This window comes from Lupinus angustifolius, chromosome LG20, assembly GCF_001865875.1.
Source record: "Lupinus angustifolius cultivar Tanjil chromosome LG20, LupAngTanjil_v1.0, whole genome shotgun sequence".
Lineage (NCBI taxonomy): Eukaryota > Viridiplantae > Streptophyta > Magnoliopsida > Fabales > Fabaceae > Lupinus > Lupinus angustifolius.
Window position 1 is genome coordinate 5,288,328 of NC_032028.1, and position 21,816 is coordinate 5,310,143.

A 21,816-nucleotide genomic window follows, 5' to 3' on the forward strand; every position below is an offset into this window, starting at 1 on the left:
TTAAGAAGAATAGAGCGATAAATGTATTGTACCCATAGTTGAGTGAGTGATTGTTAAGTTTATTCAATTATGAATTGAAATTTCATGTTTGTTAAGAGAATCAGTAAAATAGTTTATAAGTGGAAAAATATTATCATTTTCATACTTTGTATTACCCCTTAAAAAATGAACCTATAGCTTATTCAAGTTACTTAGATTTGAAATAAAAAGTTATTTTAACTTAAAACAAAAACAAAATTACTAAGTTTGATTTGATTTTTGTATATTTACAACACGTATTTTTCACATTAAGTAATATAAAGACATGAATAATTTTAAATATGCTTATCGAGCTAGTGAATTTGCCGGAATGTATACATAAAAATTGTGATGATCTCTTTTTAGAGCCAGATAATGGGAGAGGATACAAATCCAGAAGTAATTTTCTCTTCAAGTAATTTTCTCTGCCTAAAATAAACCTAATATTTACATCCAATTATGTTTCACGTGCAAAACACCACCCAATCTGTCTGTTATTTTAATGAGAAAATTATATATATAATGACAACACATGACTTTGACTTTGATACGTTTCACTCCATTATCTACTCCATTATCTATAATTTATATTTAATTACTCTTCAAAGAAAGTAATCAAAATGAATGATGAATTATGCAAACATAAATCTTTACATTCTTTTTTTAATCCTCATTGCCTTTTTATAAGTCCAAAAGCTCTTCCCAAAGAGGAACCAAAACTTATTTTTCCTTCTCCATCTCACTCTTTCACTTATTGAAGGCTTCAGTGTCAAAATTGTGTTAATGTGTTGGTCTGAGGGAGAGAGAGACATGGCACTAGAAGCAGTGGTATATCCACAAGCACAAGACCCTTTTGATTATGGAGTAGTCAAAGATTTATATCACCATAACTTTCTCTCTGGTGCTACTAACTGGGGCTATGAACACCTCCTCAACCTTGAAAATGAACAAGAACAACAAAAAGGGTCTATAAGTTTTGTAGAGAACAAAACAGAAGTTAATTATGATCACTTGAAAAATGAGCTTAATTATCTCTCTAATGAACCATCCTCAGAGGCCACTACTCATAACTTAGATAGCTCAACCTCAAATTTTCGTCCTAAGAGGAGAAGAGCCAGAAGCAGAAAGAACAAGGAAGATATTGAGAACCAGAGAATGACTCACATTACTGTTGAGCGTAACAGAAGGAAGCAGATGAATGAGTATCTATCTGTTCTTAAGACTCTAATGCCAGATTCTTATGTCCAAAGGGTACTAGTACTACTTCCTTCATTACTTAATTTACTTCTTCCTATAAAACCTTGTCTTGTACATTGTTCTGAGTCCATGATGCTACTTTCCTCTCATATTTAAGATGTTCTATATATCTATGTAGTGGAAATAAGCATGTGACTTGCCTAACCAAGTTAAAGAAATTCTTGTGTCTTTGATCTTGTTTAATTTTCTCCCTAAGATGGTGCCCAATATGATTGAATATGAGTACATAATCATTTATAATAACTCATCCACCTAACTAATTCTACTATGAGTTACCTTCTGGGTTGGAGTTAGGCCACATGGTTATTTTGATATGATATCAGAGTTTATCCTAATGATGGGTCATATGTAAATGTCAAAACCAACCCAAAAAGTTCCTACCCATAATTAAGTGTTCAAATCCCATAGCTGTAAAGACTCAATTATAATAATTTGGTAATTAGACTAAGTTATTTAATAAACCTAAAGTGCTCCAAATAATGCTTCTTAGAATCTTAATGTGTGTTCTGCTAAACTAGTTTGCTTATGTTGGTGAATTCAGGGTGATCAAGCTTCTATAGTTGGAGGTGCTATTAACTTTGTTAAGGAGCTTGAGCACAGGCTGCAATTCCTTTGTGCTAAAAAACAAACAGAAGGAAAGTCTAATGTAGTTGACGCAAATATGCCATTTTCTGAGTTCTTTACCTTTCCACAGTATTCAACAAGTACCACTATCTGTGATAGTTCTGTGGCCATAGGTGAAGAGAAAGTGGGCAAGGTTCAGTGTTGCATTGCTGATATAGAAGTGACAATGGTTGAAAGCCATGCAAATCTCAAGATAAGATCTAAGAAGAGGCCAAAGCAGCTCTTGAAGATGGTATCTGGTTTGCATAGCATGCGCCTCACAATCTTGCACTTAAATGTTACTACCAGTGGTGAAATTATCCTTTACTCTCTCTGTGTTAAGGTTTGTCTTTGTTTCAGTTTTTGTTGCCTTAGATTTTATTTCAGGCATAAAGCATTCTTTGTGATTCCATGATGTGCTCATTTAGCTTTTCTCTACCCTTTTCACACCAACTTGGTAACTATCTAGTAAAAGACTTCTGGCCTGAAACAACAATGGATAAATAAACATTGGTTATAAAGTATATGTTAAAAATTGTGTTGGTAAAAGGTTGTAAGATGATCATTTTTCTTTTCTCTGTCAAAAGTGAAATTCTCTTGCATTTTTTTCTTTTAGGTAGAAGATGATTGCAAGTTGGGAACAGTGGATGATATAGCTGCAGCTGTATACCAAATGCTAGATAAGATTCAACAAGAGGCAATGTTGAATTAAGATATGACCTTGACCAAATTTGCCCCAATGAGTTTTCTTAACCTCAGAAGTCATGACCCTATATATTCATGCTAGATATTCTCTTTCTCCTTTTTCCCTCTTTCAGGGTGTGCCTCATTGATCATTAATGCAATGGTTTTTCATCCATTGTTAACCTACTGGTGGTGCTATTCTGTGGGCTCTTTGGAGAAAGTTTTTGGTTTATTCCTTCTTATATATGTCATTTTAGCTAGCTCCTTTTGACATCTATGTGTCTTCACTTTTCCTCTAGGGTCAGGGTGTGGTATATTTGTGCTTGAGACATTGTATTAAGTGCTGGTCTATTCTGCCTAACTTTCTTTGATATTGGTAGGTAATGTCTATCTCAACTATAAGCTAAATTGTCAAGTCCAAATTGAGAATTTCTCATAATAACATTGAATGAAATGAGAGCTAGAGATTTTTGGTGATTGTCACATATTAATTAGTCCGTGTTGTTTTCTTTTTTGGTTGTCATAATTTAATAAATTTATGCCTATGAACAATTAAACAAAAAAATGCCCCAAAATTAGTCTTGTCTTTGAATCATAAAATCACTAAATTTGGATTTTTTAAATTGAGTTTACATGATTGATTAATTATGTTTCAGAATGGTTGATAGTTACCAGAGTCACCAATCTTAAAAGCTAGAGAATCAAAATTTAGGAATGGATGAAGTTTAAAACTCCTTAACTTTTAGTTGATTATATGCATGCAATGAAGTATTGCTGGAGCTTCTGTTCTAAAGGCCAAGAAGATGTTGATCTTGCTATATCCTAGAAAAATTAAATGTAATAATACTTGTTGGGAGGGATATGCATATACCTTGAAATAGATTAGTTCTTTATCCATAAGATAAGAAATATTTTTAGTAATATAAAAAAACTTCTAATTATAATACTCGATCTTTACAACAGATCATTTTTTCTGTAAAATTGATTAAATGAAATAATATGTATTTTTTATTCTGATGTAAATTATATGTCTAACGTGTCAAAGGAGACACATATACTCTGCAGTACGTTGAATTGCATAACAAAAGAAAGCTGCAGAGCTCAGCTTTAGAAGATTAACCTTTCTGTGCATGCATCTTTATGTCACGCAGAACAAATAAAAAAATGGTCCAACCTTATCATCTTCATCATTATCAAAATTCATAAACTGAATCTGGGAACCTATAGATACACGTGCCTATGTATATTATATCATGAAATTCTTACTCCACTTTCTGCCTCTTCGATTATTTTGTCACTGTTAAAATTGCAAATGATTGGTACCTTGAATGTAAAATAATAGAATGTCCCCCATAAAGTTGTACTACTGAGTATGTTCTAGGTAGAAAAAATAATATAATAAAAAAAAAGAAACTTATATTATGATGGAGTATTATTCAATTAAAGTTTTATATTAAGGTACTATATCATTAAGATAGTTATATTATTTTGAAAAGTTAATAATAATTAAATATAAGTAATAATAATGCAAGTGTAAAATAATTTTTATACGGTTAATTTATACATTTTTCCTTCCTAAATAATCTTTATAATGAAAATAGTAAAGTTATATATGTAATTAAACTTTACCATTATAGTTAAAGCATAGTCCTTTTTGTGGTTAAATTGAGTGATTTGAGACAGCAAATAGAGTAACTTGTCTAGGTAAAAATTGTTTTCACTTTATTAATCTGCTTTATTCCGTACTCAAACTCTGCATTAAAGAAGTAATTGGCATGATGATTGCTTGAGTAATGAATGTATGACTTCATAAGTAGTGGCCATTCAACACCCATGGTCTCATTCTGTCATGTTTTCTCAAATTTTAAACTTTGTTCTGTTTAAAAAGTTCCACTAGTCAAATCCAAAACAGAAATAACATACATCATGGAATACCTTCTAATTTTATAAGGATCTTCAAATTCATCAATATCTTTCTACTGACAACCTAGTACAGGAGGCTAAATAAAATATGAAAATGAATAAATGTATACAGTCTTATCTTACGACCAAAAAAATGATTGTATATGTCTCTTTTTAAACTACTAGTATCAGCAGGCTGCACCAGCTAACAAAGGTAGCCACAAGTTGTCATTCTGGATACAAAAAAGTGAAATCTGAATCCCCTAAAGTGTGGTGAAATGAAAAAGCCTATAAAAGCCTTTCCAAATGTTGCACCAGTCGAGTACTCTTTTTATATGGAATTATTATTGCAAGGAAAACATATATTAAAATATTGAACAACTCCTACAATACCAGTTTTCCCAAAGTAACAACTCAAGGGGAAAGTGAAGTCAATGCATATGGGGAAAGTTTTATTTATCAACTACCCTTGTTGTCCGAGGGTAGAAATGTTGATGAAAAAACCTTTTTTACCCCACAATACTATGCCTTCACATTTGTGTGATAAATAAGAATGTGATTGATGATAACTAATTAATTTATCAAACCACATTAAGGAATTTCTGATCACTTGAACTTCAAGATAATTTATTATAGTTTATTCTCTCCAGTCTCCATTACCTTGAATGTCAATATGATTTCGTAGTAAAATAACTTTCCTATTTTTTAAATATTAATGATAGTCATAGGAGAGTAAAATATAATATCATGATTGTGCCATTTATGTCTTTTTTTACAGATTCAATTGACCTTTGAAATACATATTAGGCCCTTTCCCCCCTACATTTTTTAATTTCAGATTTCACATGGATAACTACAACACTACAAGGGCTACAAGGGCTGAGCAAAATATATAATAGTAATAGTTCATTCATTGATAGTTGAATAAGGTCTATCCTTCTGTTTCATATGATGTCCGGTGCTGAACTAAACCAACAATAGAACTATGTTCTATCTATTTAGTATTATATCTTCTAAGATTCTAACTCTTTACATCATTGTTATTAATATCGTACCGTTCATTAAATCAGTTAAGGTATTGGTATAGTGATATAGCGGTTCAACCATTGGTTCACTAATTAAACCACATACCAACAAAATTAGATATAAAACCTGCCGGTATAACCGGTTTTGACTAGTTTTAGCCGGTTTTGACCGGTATGATTGCACAACCGGTATAATTATTATATCGTATGGTATTGAGATTGATTTACTGGTTCAATCGGCCAATATGAAATGGTTTTAACAACACGGGCTCGTTCTCTTGTGGGGAACACTATATTCATAGATTCTAACCCTCTCTCTTGTATTATTTCACAGTTTGCTTGTTAAAAGAAGAGGTTTGAACTCAAAGTGTTTTTAATAATGCCGCTTATAACAAAAGATGAAGATGAGTTTAATTTGAGCTATTGGAAATAGAAAATGTACAAAGAAGAGAAGCAAGAATAGTCCTCGCATCATATAACACAGTTGAAGGAAATAGTACCAAGACAAAAAACAGTGGCTTCCTTTCTTTGATCAATAGTATAAAGCAAAAAGAAAGAGAATCAATAATATAACATTGAAAAGCACTTTTAGGGAATGATATAAAATAGTAGGACACTAATAATTGAAGGAAAGGAACTGAAGTAGTCATTATATATTTATGTTGGTCTGTATGAGACACATGTCAAAAAATCCAACCTATTAGTACTTATCAAAATTCTCCCAACGAATATATGTAATAATAACATATAGGTGAAATGAGTTTTATAATATATTTGCAGTTATTTGTATATTTATAAACTTATTTTTTAATTAATGATATATATATTATATTTTTTAATTTTTATTATTTTAAGATTATATATTATTATTTCATGATAAATTGTAATGATTTGACTACAATCATAAATTTATAATATAAATATCTTATTATTCATATAATAATTATTTTTATCTATCGATTATTATAAAATATATAAATATATAATAAAAATTAATAAGGAGATTTAAGAACGGAAGACATTACTGGCACTTGCTAGCCGCTACTACAGACGCTGAGTGGGGTTTTTAATTGTGACAATGTAATAGAAACCTTATGCTGGTATGCATAACAAGATTGTGAAGCAAATTAAGTGCTACATTTTCCTTTCTGATATATTAATAATATAGAGAAATAAAAAAAACTACAAGACCATGCATTCTTTGTCCGAAAAAAAAACTAGCCGTTAGTTTGTTGCACAATTTTTTGCACAATGCCATTGTAGAAAGTATAATATAAAAGAAGGTACGAGCAATACTCTGAATTAAGTTGAAAGAGTTTATTGATTAATTTGATTGGGGTATTTTTATAGGTGTGAATTACAGATGTAACTTAACATGTTTTAGCTGAATCTCACCTCAAGAACATTCTCTCTAATGATGCAATTCAAAAAATTATGTTTCTTATACTAGTTTTACTATCATGTTTTTTCAAAAAAAATCCCACTATTTTTACGCTACCAAAAAATGTGTTTGTATTTTGGCTTCTTGGAAATGTAGTGTGTTTTACCCTTTGAAAAACAAATGTCTTCAGAAAAAATGGGTGAAGAGTCATTTTTTGTCCAGCCAAAAAAAGCCTAAAACATTTTTTAAAATAAATTAAACAAATAATATTAAATAGAAAAATTCAAATTAATATAGTCAAAAGTTTCTAAATCTAAGTGATTAGGTTAACCAAAATTCAAAAATAAAAAAATCAAATCAATGTTGTTAAGGTTCCTAAATCTAAGTGATAAGATTAACCAAAATTCAAAAATAATAATAAACATGTTATGTTAAGGTTCCTAAATCTAAATGATTAGCTTAATCAAAATTTAAATTTAAAGTAAGTGAATTCCCAAAAAAACGATTTTAAAAAATGATCAATGTTATTTTATTTATTTTAATTTTTTCAAAATTATAATATTAAATGAATAAAAAATAAGTAAAACTATTTTTATGGATTTTTTATAATTATTTTTGGATTTATTAAAGTAATTCAATGAAAATGCTAAGAATATTCATTTAAGAAACTTTCTTAGAATTTAAAAAGTAAAAAGATAAAAAGGTTAGTCAAATCTGGTTTGTTCAGGAGGCGGTTATCAAGTTTATCCAAATGATTTTATAATACCTAAAATTTGAATTGGGTTGGCATAATTTTTAATATACATAGAGGCGTTGTGATCGATAAGAAATGAACATTGTGAGCACATTCACATTGAGGATATGTTAAGTGCCAAAAGGTTAATGAAATGTATATGACTTTGAGGCACTTTGTGTGGATTTTTGATGTAATTGCATACAATTCCCGATAATCTAGTAATTTTGTATTGTTTAGGAATTTAATTATGTGTTGTTATTTGCAGGTTAAGAGATGATGAATAAAGAGGGAGAAAAATAATAAGTTTTTGAACAGCACAAGCATCGTCCAAGCGGGGGAATGGTCGCTCAAGCCATAATTCAGAGGAAAATCATCAGAAAACATTGATAACCCTCGCTTGGGCGAGGGAATATCGCCTAGGCGCTATTTCAAGACCAAAAAGTTGATGCTCACTGTTTCTCCCTCGCCCAGGCGAGGTGTTCAGGCATGGAAAGGTCATCTTCTCTCTATAACGCCTATATTTTTCCTAATCTGAATTAGGATTTTGCTTAGTGTATTGAATTGATTTTTATTATATAATTGAGAATATATGTGTATTTAAAACATGGTACTAAAGTGTAATGTTTTTTTTAAATCTATTCAAATAATTTTAGAACATTCGTAGGAGATTTTGAATATGAGTATGATATAATATATTAAGAGTAATAGCATAGTTAGATGAATTCTTTTAAATTATAAGATTGTTATTAATTTATCAATCCAAATTGCCTTATTGCTAATATAAATTATTAGAATAATAATAATAGAGAATATCTTTATTAATTGATTAAAATAAAAATAAAATAAAAAGTAAGGCATTTTTCCCCTTTCTCTGCAAAACAGAACGTAACAACATTGGGGAGGAGGAGAAGAAGAAAAGTGGTGAGACATTATCTTCTTCCTCCTTGTTTTTCTTTTCCTTTCTCTCATTCTCTTTCTTTCTCTCTTTCTTTCTCTACTCCTCTCTACCTTCTATTGAGTGAAGGTGTAGCAAAAAGGTGAGTTCCTTTTGTTGGTATTTGTTTTCTTCTCCAGTTTTAGGATGCATGTTTACATTAGCATCAACAATAGAACATATGATGATCATTGTATGTTAATCTATCATTTATAGATACTATTTCACATAATTATAGTGACTTTATGTTGATTAGGGTTAATTTTTCCTATTCTGTTTAGTTTCTAATAATACACTAATTTTATATGTGAAATTGGTGTGTATATATATATATAATTTTACATATTCATATGGATTAGATTAAATTACAATGTTACATTAGTTTATGTACAAAAATGGGTTATCAAGATAACTTATTGTTTGGATGTAGCTACTGACCAAGTTTTTATGAGGTTTTTGATGTTTGAGTACTTCTACTAATTAGTTAATTAGTACTGAGTAGTATGCTATGATGATGTTAATGTCACCAGGAATTGGTTCTAGTGTTGGAGGAACACAAGTAAGCTTACGCGAAGCTCAAACATCTAACCATAATACTCAAGGTGAGAGAGACTTTATTCTTGGCCCTTGTGGTCTTGGTCTATGTGTCATAGCATGGTCCGATGACCTCAAAGTCGGATGCAAGCTTGTATTACCTTTATAATAATCAATATTGAGAACAGTATAGTTAGTAAACCCATATTGATTAATGGTGTGATGGATTCTGTGAATGTTGTGATATCCAAAGTATATGTTTATAAATAGTGTGAATGTTGTGATGAATTTGTAGCTGATGTGGTTGAAATGAAATGATTGTTGTTGATGTTACATACACTTATGTATGTATATAAAATGGTGTTTGACATACATACATTCATCATAACATTGGAGGAAGGTTTGTGGCAGAATGGAAAGATTCAAGATAGTAATATCTTGGGAAATGAATAGGGGTGGTTAATGATGGTGATTCATCATGAAAACCTTGAGGGTTGCTTGGGTAGGGTAGTCCAGTGATGGTCCAGGTTGATCCCCTGTAGATCAGGATAGCCTTGCTTAACCAAGTGATTTCTGACACCCCCTTTGAGTTATCTGGATCGGTGAGAGAGCTCCTGGTATGAGAGTCACCTGGTCTGATAGGTGTACTTAGTTATTGTATTATATCATACAGGATGTCTTGTACTCCCGATTGCTTTCCAAGAGGAGTTGAGTTGAAAAATAATGGGAGTAGTATACGTTGAATAATTAATGCACCATGTTCATGATACTGAGTTCTATGTTTGGGAAATGTTATATGTTATATGTTATTTTATGACGTGATTGTTTGTATTGTGTTATAATCATTTATGTTGTATCATATTGTTTATGATGTGTTATACGATCGTTTACGATGTGTTATATGATCGTTTATGTTGAGCTATGATTGTTAATGTTGTGGTATATTGTTTATGTTATGATACTTAATTTCCATATAATTCCACCTATTATGCCTTAAAAGGATAACTTACTCTCTCTTTGTTTTGCATATTGTGTACTGGTATATGTTATGATCATACAGATAACAAGCAACACTTCTCCCCGAGAGATGGTAGAGGATCAGGTTCCTATTAGCATAGGAATATAGTGTTGATGTGTGATTGGAATGATGTGAAGGGTACTTGGTATTTTGGAAGACCGTTAAATGGGTTACCTTAGGTGTTATGTTTTGTATTATGTTTTTGTGTATTGGGGGCACCCTGTTGCAAGGATGAATTTAACTTCTGATATTCTAGGAACACAGGTTTTACTTTACTTGGAAATACTATAAGTTATTTGTATGTATGCAACTAAAACTAACTAGAAATTGCATTCCTAGAAATGGATCATAGTTACTATGTAGTTGTTTGTAAAACATGTTACATATGACTTTTAGTCATGGCATTTTGATGGATATTATCACATGTGCTTTTATGATGTTGCTTTAGAATGACAAAAGTATTGATAAGTAAATGTCTATACTTAGTCATGAAATGAGGACAATTGATTCTTGGAAATAATTTATTTATTCACATAACTATAGAGAATGAACTTGAATTGTTGAAGTCTTAAAAATATATTGTTATGTCATTTGGGCCATTGTTTTAATTAGAAACTCATAATTATTAAATATATCCACAATAAATAAAATCTATGAAGGAAGAAATTCATAGTCATAAATAGTTGTTGAGTAAGAAATTCTATAAAAATATCTTTTTTATTTCACAAAAGAATCGGGTTGTTACACTCTCGCTCAAACGAGAATCTCTAGCTTGAGCGAGAGAGAATCAGTTAGCGTCTGATATAGGCAGTTCTGGACAAAAAAAGAGGTTATCGAAACACTTCTGAAGCAATTATTGGCACGAAATATAGGGAGATTAGGATAGAAATTGTAGAAACGATTCTATTTAACATTATTCCTTGTATAACTTCATGATTTGAGCGTTGTAATGGCGAGAAGGAGTGATTAGATTTTGTTGTGGGATTCGAAATGTAATATTCTAACCTTTGTACTCCTGGATTCGATTCTTGTAATTGTTATTTGGTTTTTAGGAAGTTTATCTGTTCTTAATGCATGAATTTACTTTGCTATTAATTACTTGTTTTTAGGTTCAAGTTTAATTGGGAAGTTAAATTTGACACCGAACTTGGATTATATTCCTTCATACATCATTGCTCTATGAATGGAGAATGATGCATGAATTGCTTTTACATGGAACTTAATGCTAGTTAATCGATCAAATATCCAAGGAATTGGTATTTGAGTGATTATCTACTAATTTTACACTCGAGGGATTGAGGTGAATGATTTGAATGAATTTTGCATGTGAATCAGTAACTTCACAAGTACTTAGAATTGAATCCATGGATGTCAATAGGAAAGAATGATGCATTTCAATCCCAATTTATTTTATTTATTTTTCATTCAATTTACGATTTTTCACAACTAAATACAAATTTTATAAAAACATCATTGTAAATATTGCTCAACTAATTCTTGTAGGAATTAGTGTAAATCTACTCTACTCCTTGAGGACATTGTAAGTATTGCTCAACTAATTCTTGTAGGAATTAGTGTAAATCTACTCTACTCCTTGAAGACGATATCCAGTACTTTACCATATTTTATTGCTTAGATGATACGGTGATTATGTATATATTATTATTCCTATGCTGATTGGACTTGACGTTGCAGGCTTTTCTGAAGTTGGTCTGCAGTATGCAGACTTTTGTACAATCGTTCACAAAAATGCCACTTGCAAGTTTTTTCAGAAAATATTCAAATGCAACTGCCCAGGCAAGCCTACTTTAAACATATAAGTTTAATTCAACTCATTCTAACTCTAATATACTATTAATAAAACGAAATACATATTCCAATAAAATTTTCAAATTTCATTCACTTACATCATTCCCGATAAACTATTTCACTACTTTCATTCCTATAAATTCACAACACTTTCAACAATTCTCAATCATTGTTTACAATGTACTTTCTATTATATTCACAACTTACTTTCTACATTCACAACAAATTTTCTTATCTTCATATATCTTCAACTAAAATGTCTGAATCATAATTGCTCAGCATTGTTGTAACCGTAACTTGCAGCAATTTTAAATGACACGAAATAATAATACTGACGTATAAAACAGTCCAGATCTCTGTTATCAAATTCTTATTCTTTACCACAATACTGACTACCAGTGTCAGTTCTCGAAATCTCACTTTGCCTGCATGTGCCAATTCTTAAGTGTCACGGAAAGAAAGGGGGAGAATTTTGCCGGAAATGCGCGGGCTGAATATTAGGGGGGAGAAAAGTTGAGAGGAAACGCTTTCAACTTTGTGCAAGTTAAAACGAAGGGAGCCTCTATTTATAACATAATCTCATGTTCCTCATTTCTCCAATGTGGGACTTGAGAGCTTAATTTTATTTTTTCAGAACTCTTCCATGTGGGACTTTGAGAGTTGTTTTTTTCAAACTCTTCTATGTGGGACTTGAGTGTTTTTTATATTTCACACCCAAAAGTTCTCACTTTTCAACAAACCATGTTCCAATAAAGACCAACATAGATCATTTGTCATCAATTATTTTCATTTGCGTTTATACCTTGTACAATATATTAATTAAAGTCAACAAAACAAAACAAAACAAATTTTTAGTTCATTTGATTATCAAGAGCTTATTTTGGATTGAGTCTTTGGGTTCGAGCCCCACTGTTTCGTTTTTCATTTAATGTGAAATAAATTTGTTAATTTTATTTCTAATTTATGTTTAGCTAGTTCATCAAAATAAATCTTTACTTCATTTGGTTAAGAGCAACTTCTGATGTATTCAAGCCCCAAGTTCAAATACATTGTTTGATATTTTTCAATTTACTGTGAAATAAAATGGCGAACGTTAATTTCAACGTATGTGTAGCGAATTACAAGCTAGGAAGCTTTAATTTAATTGGTTCAACGCTATTAGTTTACGATACAGACCCATGTTTGACTCCATCATGACACAATATTCTTTTTTCCGTGAAAATATTTTATACATCTTTTACTAAATTGTAAGCTAGTAAACACTGTAGCTCATTCATTAAACAACAACTTAAATTTCAAAGAGGAGGAGGGTTTGAGCCCTCCCTCATTCATTTTTTTCTTCATATTTTTCATTTGCCTTAATATCTTCTACTGTATTTAAAGCAAATTCAACAATACAATGCTTTAGTTTATTTGGTTAACTGAAACTTATATTTTGGATTGAGTCTTGGGTTCAAACACTACTATTTCGTTTTTCATTTAAAGTGAAATAATTTCGCTAATTTTACTCATAGTTTATGTTCAGCTATTTCAGCCAATTAAACCTTTACTTGATTTGTAAGCTAAATTAAACAAGGTCATGGTAAACAAAAGCTTAAATTTCAAGGAGGAGGTGGGTTCGAACCCTTCCTCATTCAGACATATTTTTAATTTTTTCCATTTTTCAAAAAAGAATTACTCCATAATTTTCTCCTAAAAAACCTTTCTATTAACTCATGTCTGACATCATAATCATAATTATTATTACTAAATTCTATTTTCTACTATATTTTCTAATAACTTTAATATTTTTTGTTTTTTACACGACCCAACTAAAATCAGATTAAATTCAGACATGTAAATTTGTTTGAATCCCAATAAGTCCAATCACAACTTCTAAATTGCTCAGCCCATTAGATCCAACAAATAAAAGTCATTTTTTAACGACACGACTTCTTCACTAAACAGAAGTTGTATTAGACCAAAACGACTTCCTAAGAACAACCAAAATTCATTGATTCCTATTTCGACTTCTAAACTAAATAGAAGTCGTATCGTGGTATCACGACTTCTAGACAAAATCGGTAATCGGACACGAATTTAATGACAAGATTAAGAACTATGAGCTAAGAAAATAGTTCGTTTGGACGTGAAAACACCCTTACTTTTATGTGCATTTTAAAAAGTTAAAGAAGTGCCATTGAGAAACAAATCTTCCTCCTATAGACATTGTTTTAACTCAAATTTAGAGGATGAAGCAAGGGAACAAATGTCATCCTGCTTATCACTAAGAAACATTTTGGATGTAATATAAAATAAATTCTAGTAACACATACAAAGTACAATACATAATTTCATCACTAAATAACTGGTCTTTACTCTATGAAATTAATATATAAACCTTGACATAGAATTGAAACAATATTACTCTCTACATCAAATAAAATAAAATTGAGAACCAAACTAATAAAGCATTTGAAATTATGAAGTTGAAGTACCCAGTTGAAAATTTCAGCATGTGATTATGTAATTTTCAGTGATACAGCAGCAGAACGAAGCTTTACACCATCAATGTCCCACTTGGACTGTGGTGCTGTTGCTCCAGCAGTAATTGCCTGTAGAATATAAGGGGCAGATATGTTACTTTTCTATAATCTATGTTAGTTGAAAATGTAGATATGATTGGCATGTATACCATAGAAATAATGAGAATTTGTTACATTGGTGACCTTATGGGTTAGTTATGCCAGTAAAATGCATGTTGATCTAGTAACTAGTAACAAACCTTTCCGCGGCTGACACCTGCCAACAATGCTACGCGCTGATCATATCGACCAAATTCGTAGAAATAGTATGTCCTGAAATTAGAGAAGCCATTATAATGTATTGGAATTTTTACACAATAAAAATTTTAATGTGGCATATAGAATTCAGTTGAATAAGGTTGCTTCCAGATGACATAAAAATGTTTAGAAGATTTTATGAAAGATATTGAGAATAGATGTCCAAAATCACAAGAATTGCTTATTACAAGGATGTTACAGGACACCCTTTTAATGGATGTTAATCTACATTATTCTTTATATTTCATTGTGTTGATGCTTGTAACTTCATATAATCTCAACCCTGTAAACAGTGTCAGGCACTGAAGGAAAACATATAAGAATGAAAGGAAAAATCCTTTGCTCTCTATTTTCTTCTTTATCTCTTGATTTCTTTATTCCATCATCAGTTTCTTGTTTCATTTCAATCTGCAGAGTTCTCTGTGCTTACTTTTTATAAAAAATCCAAGCATACTTAGTTGTAGCCCTTTATTTTTTACAAAAAAAACATGAAACCCTCTGATGTATTTTGTTCTAAATAAGGTTGACCTATCTAGTTCTAGTCATTTGAGAAAGAACTTACCTCAAACCATCCTCCTTTATTTTTATTGGTCGCGCAGAGTAAAGTGTTGACCCTCCTGCATTCAAATCATGTGCAGACTGAGATACCGAAGCCAAGAACGAAAAGTACACAGAAATGGCAATGAAGTGCATCATGACTTGATGCTAGGAAATATAACAGTCTTTACCATAAAGATGAACTTTGAACTAAACTATCCAATAAGACAGGAAGAACTTAAAACAAAAATGTACCTGGAACAAACAACTTTGCTGCATCCCTCAAGGAGCCTAGATCAGTTATATCCTGAGCCTGCTTGTCAATGAAGAATATGTATGTTCGTTGAGGAGTTTACATCGAGAATCAAGAATATGACTAGATCTAATCTCAATTACATCGACTTGCAAAAACTTAGTCACGAAAACCTGGTGGCTGATATGTACACATGTTCTTTTTGGAGAAAGACAATATGAGAGCTTCTAAGAGTTTTAATCAAAGAAGGAGAATAATTGACTAAATATAGCGTGCTTAATCTTTACTTTTATAAAGTGAGGAATTTATCGCTGGCATAAAGTTCTTAATCCTAGTCCAAGTTCTTGAAAACCAACAAAAGGAAAGACTTGCATAAAAAAGGAGCTTAATAGCAGCTCCACATTAAAGCAGAAAAGAATCAAACATTAAGCAATTGGGAAAGATAGAACAGAAGCAAAACAAAATCTAGAGGAAAAGCTTTGAAGATATATCATATTGACTTGGACAAGGGTTTCTGAAGTAGAAATTGCAAAAATCCTTGCTTAACTGTTACTTTTTGGGCAGACTGCTTTTCTGTTATTAATTAGGAGTTGTCCCATAAAATGTGTCACAACCTTACACCAAGTTTTGATGGATTAAAGAACATATTTTCTCAAATATAATCTCACATTATTACTTATTAATAATGATATTGGGTTGTGACAAACTTTGTGACATGTTGTCCCTTATTACACACTATGCAGAAAAATACCTAGTATTTATGAAATGCCATGGACTATGTGATTACCTCTAAGAAGGTGACTTTAAGTTGATTGGTTGGTCGAGTGACAACACTCAGAACTTCAGATCTGTTTAAACCATAGACAAGAAGCTCAAGTTTCTTTATAAATATAAACAAATGCATAGCAAGAGAATAAGGAGTTATGGATTGATAATGAAAATACCCATCAGGAGATGAAAACCTTGCTGCAAAACTCTTTGGTTTGACCTTGTCCCCATAAAGGGACAGTCCAGCATTATAATCCTACAAACAAATGAAAAAAAAAGATCATTTCATAAGGTTCCAATGCTACTATTGAAACTTGAAGTTCTCTATTCACATATAGTGTACTAATGCAGAATATAGTGAAGTTTGTTCATTACCTCAGGTTCCATGATATCTTGAAACTCTGGCGGGACTCGAATGGAAAAGCCATCACCATAGAACTGAAACCAAGATTTAGTGTTTTCAATGCTAGAAAGAAGTGGTTTGGACTGCAACACTTGAGCTGAAGACTGTGCAACTGGGACTTGAGGAATGCAGAGTAAAGAAGTTTGGAGAATGAGATGCCTTTTGGAAATGAGGTTTAGCTCTGTGGTGAAAAAGAAGGATTTAGTGATGTTGATTGTTGGGTTAGGATTTTGAAGACTAACAAGAGTTGAGTAAAGAACAGCCATCAAAGAGAAAGGAAACAGTTGTCATGACAGTTATTAATTGACGCATTTGAGGGGATAATGTGGGACATGTATGAAGGGCACTTTAAGTAATTTGAATGAGTCTATTAATAAAAAAAAGATATAATATTTACGTATAGTTATAGTAAAGATTTAGACATAAGTTAGTTATTTTTTATATAATAATAAATGATGATTAAATATAAATGGTAGATGATGGAGTAAAAAGTTGTACTTAAAAAGTAAAAGGCATGAATGGCTAAGACACATTATCCACTTTCAAGGACAGTGAACCAATCTACACCTCCCAAAATCTGAACCAGAGAATGATGTGGAAGAGAAGAACACATCTTCACTTGATTCATTTCCTCTTCCTTTATCCCAAACTCCTGTCTTGATAACTCCCTTCAGCATCCCCATGGGAACCATTTTCACTCCTCACTCTCTCTCCCCACTTTTCAACATCAAAGCTTCATCCTCTAAAATCATAGTCTCTCCTCCCCAACCCAAGTCAAATTCTCCTTTTTGCTCCAAACCCATTATTTCATGTCTCAAAAAGAACCAAACTTTATCTCTTAAACCATCATTGCCTGCATGCACAAGTTGGTTGACTCATGCTCAACATGGCTTAGCAGCTTTGGCTATTTCCTTGGCTCTCCATTTTAGCCCAATGTTTCACACTGGCAATGCACTTGCATCTGAATTTGATATTCTTAATGAGGGTCCACCTAAAGAATCTTATGTGGTTGATGATGCAGGAGTGCTTAGCAGGGTGACAAAGTCTGATTTGAAGCGATTATTGTCGGATTTGGAATCCAGGAAGAACTTCCACATTAATTTTATCACTGTTCGAAAACTCACGGTTAGTTATATTACATAACTATGTGCTTATGTTAACTGTCGTTGTTTGAAGTTAAAACTTACAAGAATGTGAAAAGGTGCAGAAATTCCTATCATGATGTGCTAGGTTATATTTAGGATTTAGTTAGATTTGTTTATCTTATTATTTATTATGTAACGATTTTTGCTTATACAATAAATTAATTAGCCTGACTCATATTTGAGTTTGATAAATCTTTACCAATTCTAAACTTTAGTGCCTCATGTTCCCTTCAATGCAACTAATGTAACATGAAATGGCATAATGAAATGCTAAACAACAATCTACGCACACTTAGGTAGTATTTGGCATATGTGCCAGAACATGAGTTATATTGTATGTTTGGTATACTTTATGAATATAAAACAGCCGAAAATTAGAAGTAGAACATTTAGGTTAATGAAGGGGTGGAAGTGGAACATCCTAATTCATCTTATTCTGTCAACACACCAAACCTTACCTTATATACAATTGCCTCACATTTGCATAATTTTATCATGCTTCCTTTTCTACACATCTACTGTATAATTCTGATTCCATGCAAGTAAATGCAAGGAACCTGTGTGTTGGAAAATTCACATTTCTGGTATAATTTGATTGTCTTATTACCACTTTGGTATAACTTTTTAAACTATTATGGAACTCGAAAAGAATATGGATTTAAAAAGCTTACTGCTCCAACAGAATATGTCTCATTTGATGAAATATATTTCATAGTCCTTTGTAGATACCACTCAATATATTATGAGTAATGATACAAAGGTTCAATATCTGGAATATCGTTGACCACGCACATATCTTATGCACATATCTCGACTATCCCACATTTGAATCCAAACTTCATGTTTTTGTGGCCAATTGTATTCGTTTTTGCCACGTAAGTCCATTTTGTGCAGTTTGTCAAAGTTTGGTGGGTCTTGTGGAATAGGTTGTTGCAGTCCAAATTGTCTCATGACGCGATCTGCAGCATGCCATTCGACTGTTGCGAAACAAATCAATGGCACACGTGCACGTGAAATATCAAGGATTTGTCCCCTAATACTCATTGTCCTATAAGGGGTCCAGACAAACTATAAAAAAATGGAATTGATGGTTAGCAAATGGATGACATAATTGGAGACATAAAATAATATTTAGGAAATGGATAGAAATAAATTAATATTTTAACTTACTTGATCAACCTGCAAGGAATCTAACATTGTACGAATGATGTTGGCTGCATGCCCAGGAATGTTTGTGGTAATAAGATGTTGAGACCATCTTTTTAAAAGAAATAAAAATAATTAGCACATAATGTTAAATAAGTAAGTATATAAGTTGAATAAGTTAATATATGATTTAAAAAAGTTATTTTGTTACCAAATGATAAAATTGTGTTGTGTTATAATGTAGTCTTGGTGCAAGAATTGGGATATGGTCGTATGCCCATGATTGAAGTAGTAGTAGACGTCCACCAACCTCTTTCTGTTCCTTTATTGACGAGTTTGAATTTTCTCTCTCCAAATCTCGTGCACCCCATGCACGAGATCCCTTCCTATATTTTTTTTTTTCTTTTTTTTCTTTGCCTTGGACCGGTGTTTCCGGTCCAGGTTTTTTAAAAATTTTGTTCTGGTTTTTGAGTCGTATGAGTTATATCAAAATTATAGGTTATTATTTGTATTATATTTTTTATTTTGTATGATGTAAACTAAGATTATCCATTCAGTTACATGTATCACTCATCATTCTTAGAATGAATGCTCGAGCTTGTTGTTCTACCACTTCCTTATCAGCATCTTCTGGAAGTTCTTGGTAGATGTTGTCAAGCCAAGAAAGTAGTACCCTTTGCTCCATTATTTGTTTTATCTGATGGGGTAACACCTAACAACTGTTGGCAAAGATCTCCCCAATCCAAACTTGTGTCTTCAGTAACAGCTTTTCCATCAATGAGAATTCAAAGGTGGTATGCAACATCTTCTAGTGTGATGGTGCACTCTCCATTAGGGAAATGGAAAGTGTGAAATTAAAATTAATGATCTTAATTAGTGAAATTCGAAAATTTAATTAATGCACTAACTATACTAAATATATTTTCAAATGCATGTAAAATTCAAATGCATGTAAAATTCAAATTTTGAAGTGCACATGCAATTGTCATTCAATATTTCTTGTCATTGAATCTTCAATAGTGTCTGTCATAGCATGCATGATTTTTTATGACACAAGAGATATGCATTGATCATTCAAAATGTGCAAGATTGACTATGTCATTGCATTGAAATCTGAGTGTACATAGATTAGTCATTCAAAGTTTGTCATATAATATTCGTATTCATTAATTTCGTATTAACCTAAATTCGTATTAATTAATTGTTTAAAAAAAATTCTAATTTCATTAAAATATATTATATGACACACTTTGAATGACTAATCTATGTACACTCAGATTCCAATGCAATGACATATTAAATCTTACACCCTTTGAATGACCAATGCATGCCTCTTGTGTCATAAAAAACATGCATGCTATGACACACACTATTGAAGATTCAACGACAAGAAACATTGAATGACAATTGCATGTGCACTTTGAAATTTGAATTTTACATGCATTTGAAAATATTTACACCTTTTGAATGATAATTACATTTTCCTATAAATACCACACTCATCTTCTCCCACTTTACACTCACACATTCTACTCAAATTCTCACATTATCTTCTATTTTCTCCACTCTTATACTATCACTCAAAGCAATGGAATATTTTGGTCCAGGCCCTTTCAACACCTCTCTATTAACACTTTAAGAAAAACATATATCTACTTCTACATGGAATGGTGAAGAAACTTTATTTCGTACTAGATACAATTTATGGCAAACTCTACCTTCTGAACAAGTGTTACAAGTTATTCGCAACACTGTTTTTCCAACTTGTTGAATATTGGAGGACCTTAAATCAATAATCATCTTCTAACAGCAATGGTTGAGAGATGGAGGCCAGAAACACACACTTTCCATTTCCCTAATGGAGAGTGCACCATCACACTAGAAGATGTTGCATACCAGCTTGGAATTCTCATTGATGGAAAAGCTGTTACTGGAGACACAAGTTTGGATTGGGGAGATCTTTGCCAACAGTTGTTAGGTGTTGCCCCATCAGATAAACAAATAATGGAGCAAAGGGTACTACTTTCTTGGCTTGACAACATCTACCAAGAACTTTCAGAAGATGCTGATGAGGAAGTGGTAGAACAGTCAGCTCGAGCATTCATTCTAAGAATGATAGGATGATTTCTAATGCCAGATACATTAGGATCCCGAGTCCACTTGATGTATTTACCTCTACTAGATGATCTATTTAAGACATTTGAATACAGTTGGGGATCAGCTGTATTAGCTTGTCTATATCGAGCCCTTTGTCGTGTAGCAACAATAAAGGAACAGGAAGATGTTGGTGAAACCTATTCCACAAGACCCACCAAACTTTCAGAAGATCCCGAGACAATTTGGACTGCAACAACCTATTCCACAAGACCCACCAAACTTTGACAAACTGCACAAAATGGACTTACGTGGCAAAAACGAATACAATTGGCCACAAAAACATGAAGTTTAGATTCAAATGTGGGATAGTCAAGATATGTGCATGGTCAACGGTATTCCAGATACTGAACCTTTGTATCACTACTCACAATATATGGAGTGGTATCTACAAAGGACTAGGAAATATATTTCACCAAATGGGACATATTCTGTTGGAGCTGTAAGCTTTTTAAATCCTTATTCTTTTATTAATTTATATTTTGTCATTTCATTCAATAACTAAACTTATATATTTTTTGTAGTTTAACTTTGCAAATCAACTTATTGAAAGAACTGCTTCTCCTCATTCTTACAACAATCCCATCGAAACTATTGATTATGTCAATTTTGCGTGTAAAGAATTAGTGAAGGCATTGTCACAGTTAAATCCAACAGCCTTCAAAAATTCCCGAGTTAGAGCTCCTC

General features: G+C 31.8%; 3 protein-coding genes and 1 long non-coding RNA gene across 4 annotated transcripts in view; 3 read left to right on the top strand and 1 right to left on the bottom strand.

The window, feature by feature from the left end:
• LOC109335262 (transcription factor bHLH94-like) lies at positions 719 to 3,047 on the top strand. Its single transcript, XM_019571392.1, has 3 exons — positions 719 to 1,269; positions 1,817 to 2,221; positions 2,495 to 3,047. The coding sequence occupies exons 1-3, from the start codon at positions 802 to 804 to the stop codon at positions 2,588 to 2,590; spliced, it is 969 nt and encodes a 322-aa protein (XP_019426937.1). The 5' UTR covers positions 719 to 801; the 3' UTR covers positions 2,591 to 3,047.
• LOC109335210 lies at positions 6,734 to 17,022 on the bottom strand. Its single transcript, XM_019571324.1, has 8 exons — positions 16,657 to 17,022; positions 16,458 to 16,537; positions 16,301 to 16,361; positions 15,516 to 15,573; positions 15,286 to 15,340; positions 14,666 to 14,738; positions 14,319 to 14,495; positions 6,734 to 6,751 (listed from the first exon to the last, which is right to left on the bottom strand). Exons 1-7 carry the CDS (start codon positions 16,948 to 16,950, stop codon positions 14,403 to 14,405), a joined length of 714 nt encoding a protein of 237 aa, XP_019426869.1. The 5' UTR covers positions 16,951 to 17,022; the 3' UTR covers positions 6,734 to 6,751; positions 14,319 to 14,402.
• LOC109335211 lies at positions 8,546 to 10,433 on the top strand. Its single transcript, XR_002106184.1, has 3 exons — positions 8,546 to 8,643; positions 9,071 to 9,142; positions 10,135 to 10,433. It is a non-coding gene; the product is annotated as an uncharacterized LOC109335211 (long non-coding RNA).
• The window catches only part of LOC109336511 (UPF0603 protein At1g54780, chloroplastic-like), a 7,053-nt gene continuing 2,454 nt past the window's right edge, over positions 17,218 to 21,816 (top strand). The window contains exon 1 of the mRNA XM_019573152.1: positions 17,218 to 17,809. Within this exon, the coding sequence (XP_019428697.1) occupies positions 17,366 to 17,809 (444 nt within the window). The 5' untranslated portion in view covers positions 17,218 to 17,365. The remainder of the gene's footprint in view (positions 17,810 to 21,816) is intronic.

What these genes read in the sequence shown, in the direction of transcription:
- LOC109335262 (XM_019571392.1), top strand. Translation starts at nt 802, where the DNA reads ATGTGTTGGTCTGAGGGAGAGAGAGACATGGCACTAGAAGCAGTGGTA. An exon ending in CAGATTCTTATGTCCAAAGG is followed by an intron (nt 1,270 to 1,816) that starts GTACTAGTACTA and finishes TGGTGAATTCAG; the next exon opens with GGTGATCAAGCTTCTATAGT. An exon ending in TTTACTCTCTCTGTGTTAAG is followed by an intron (nt 2,222 to 2,494) that starts GTTTGTCTTTGT and finishes TTTTTCTTTTAG; the next exon opens with GTAGAAGATGATTGCAAGTT.
- LOC109335210 (XM_019571324.1), bottom strand. Translation starts at nt 16,950, where the DNA reads ATGGCTGTTCTTTACTCAACTCTTGTTAGTCTTCAAAATCCTAACCCA. An exon ending in AGGTTTTCATCTCCTGATGG is followed by an intron (nt 16,362 to 16,457) that starts GTATTTTCATTA and finishes TGGTTTAAACAG; the next exon opens with ATCTGAAGTTCTGAGTGTTG. An exon ending in CAGGTGTCAGCCGCGGAAAG is followed by an intron (nt 14,496 to 14,665) that starts GTTTGTTACTAG and finishes TATATTCTACAG; the next exon opens with GCAATTACTGCTGGAGCAAC.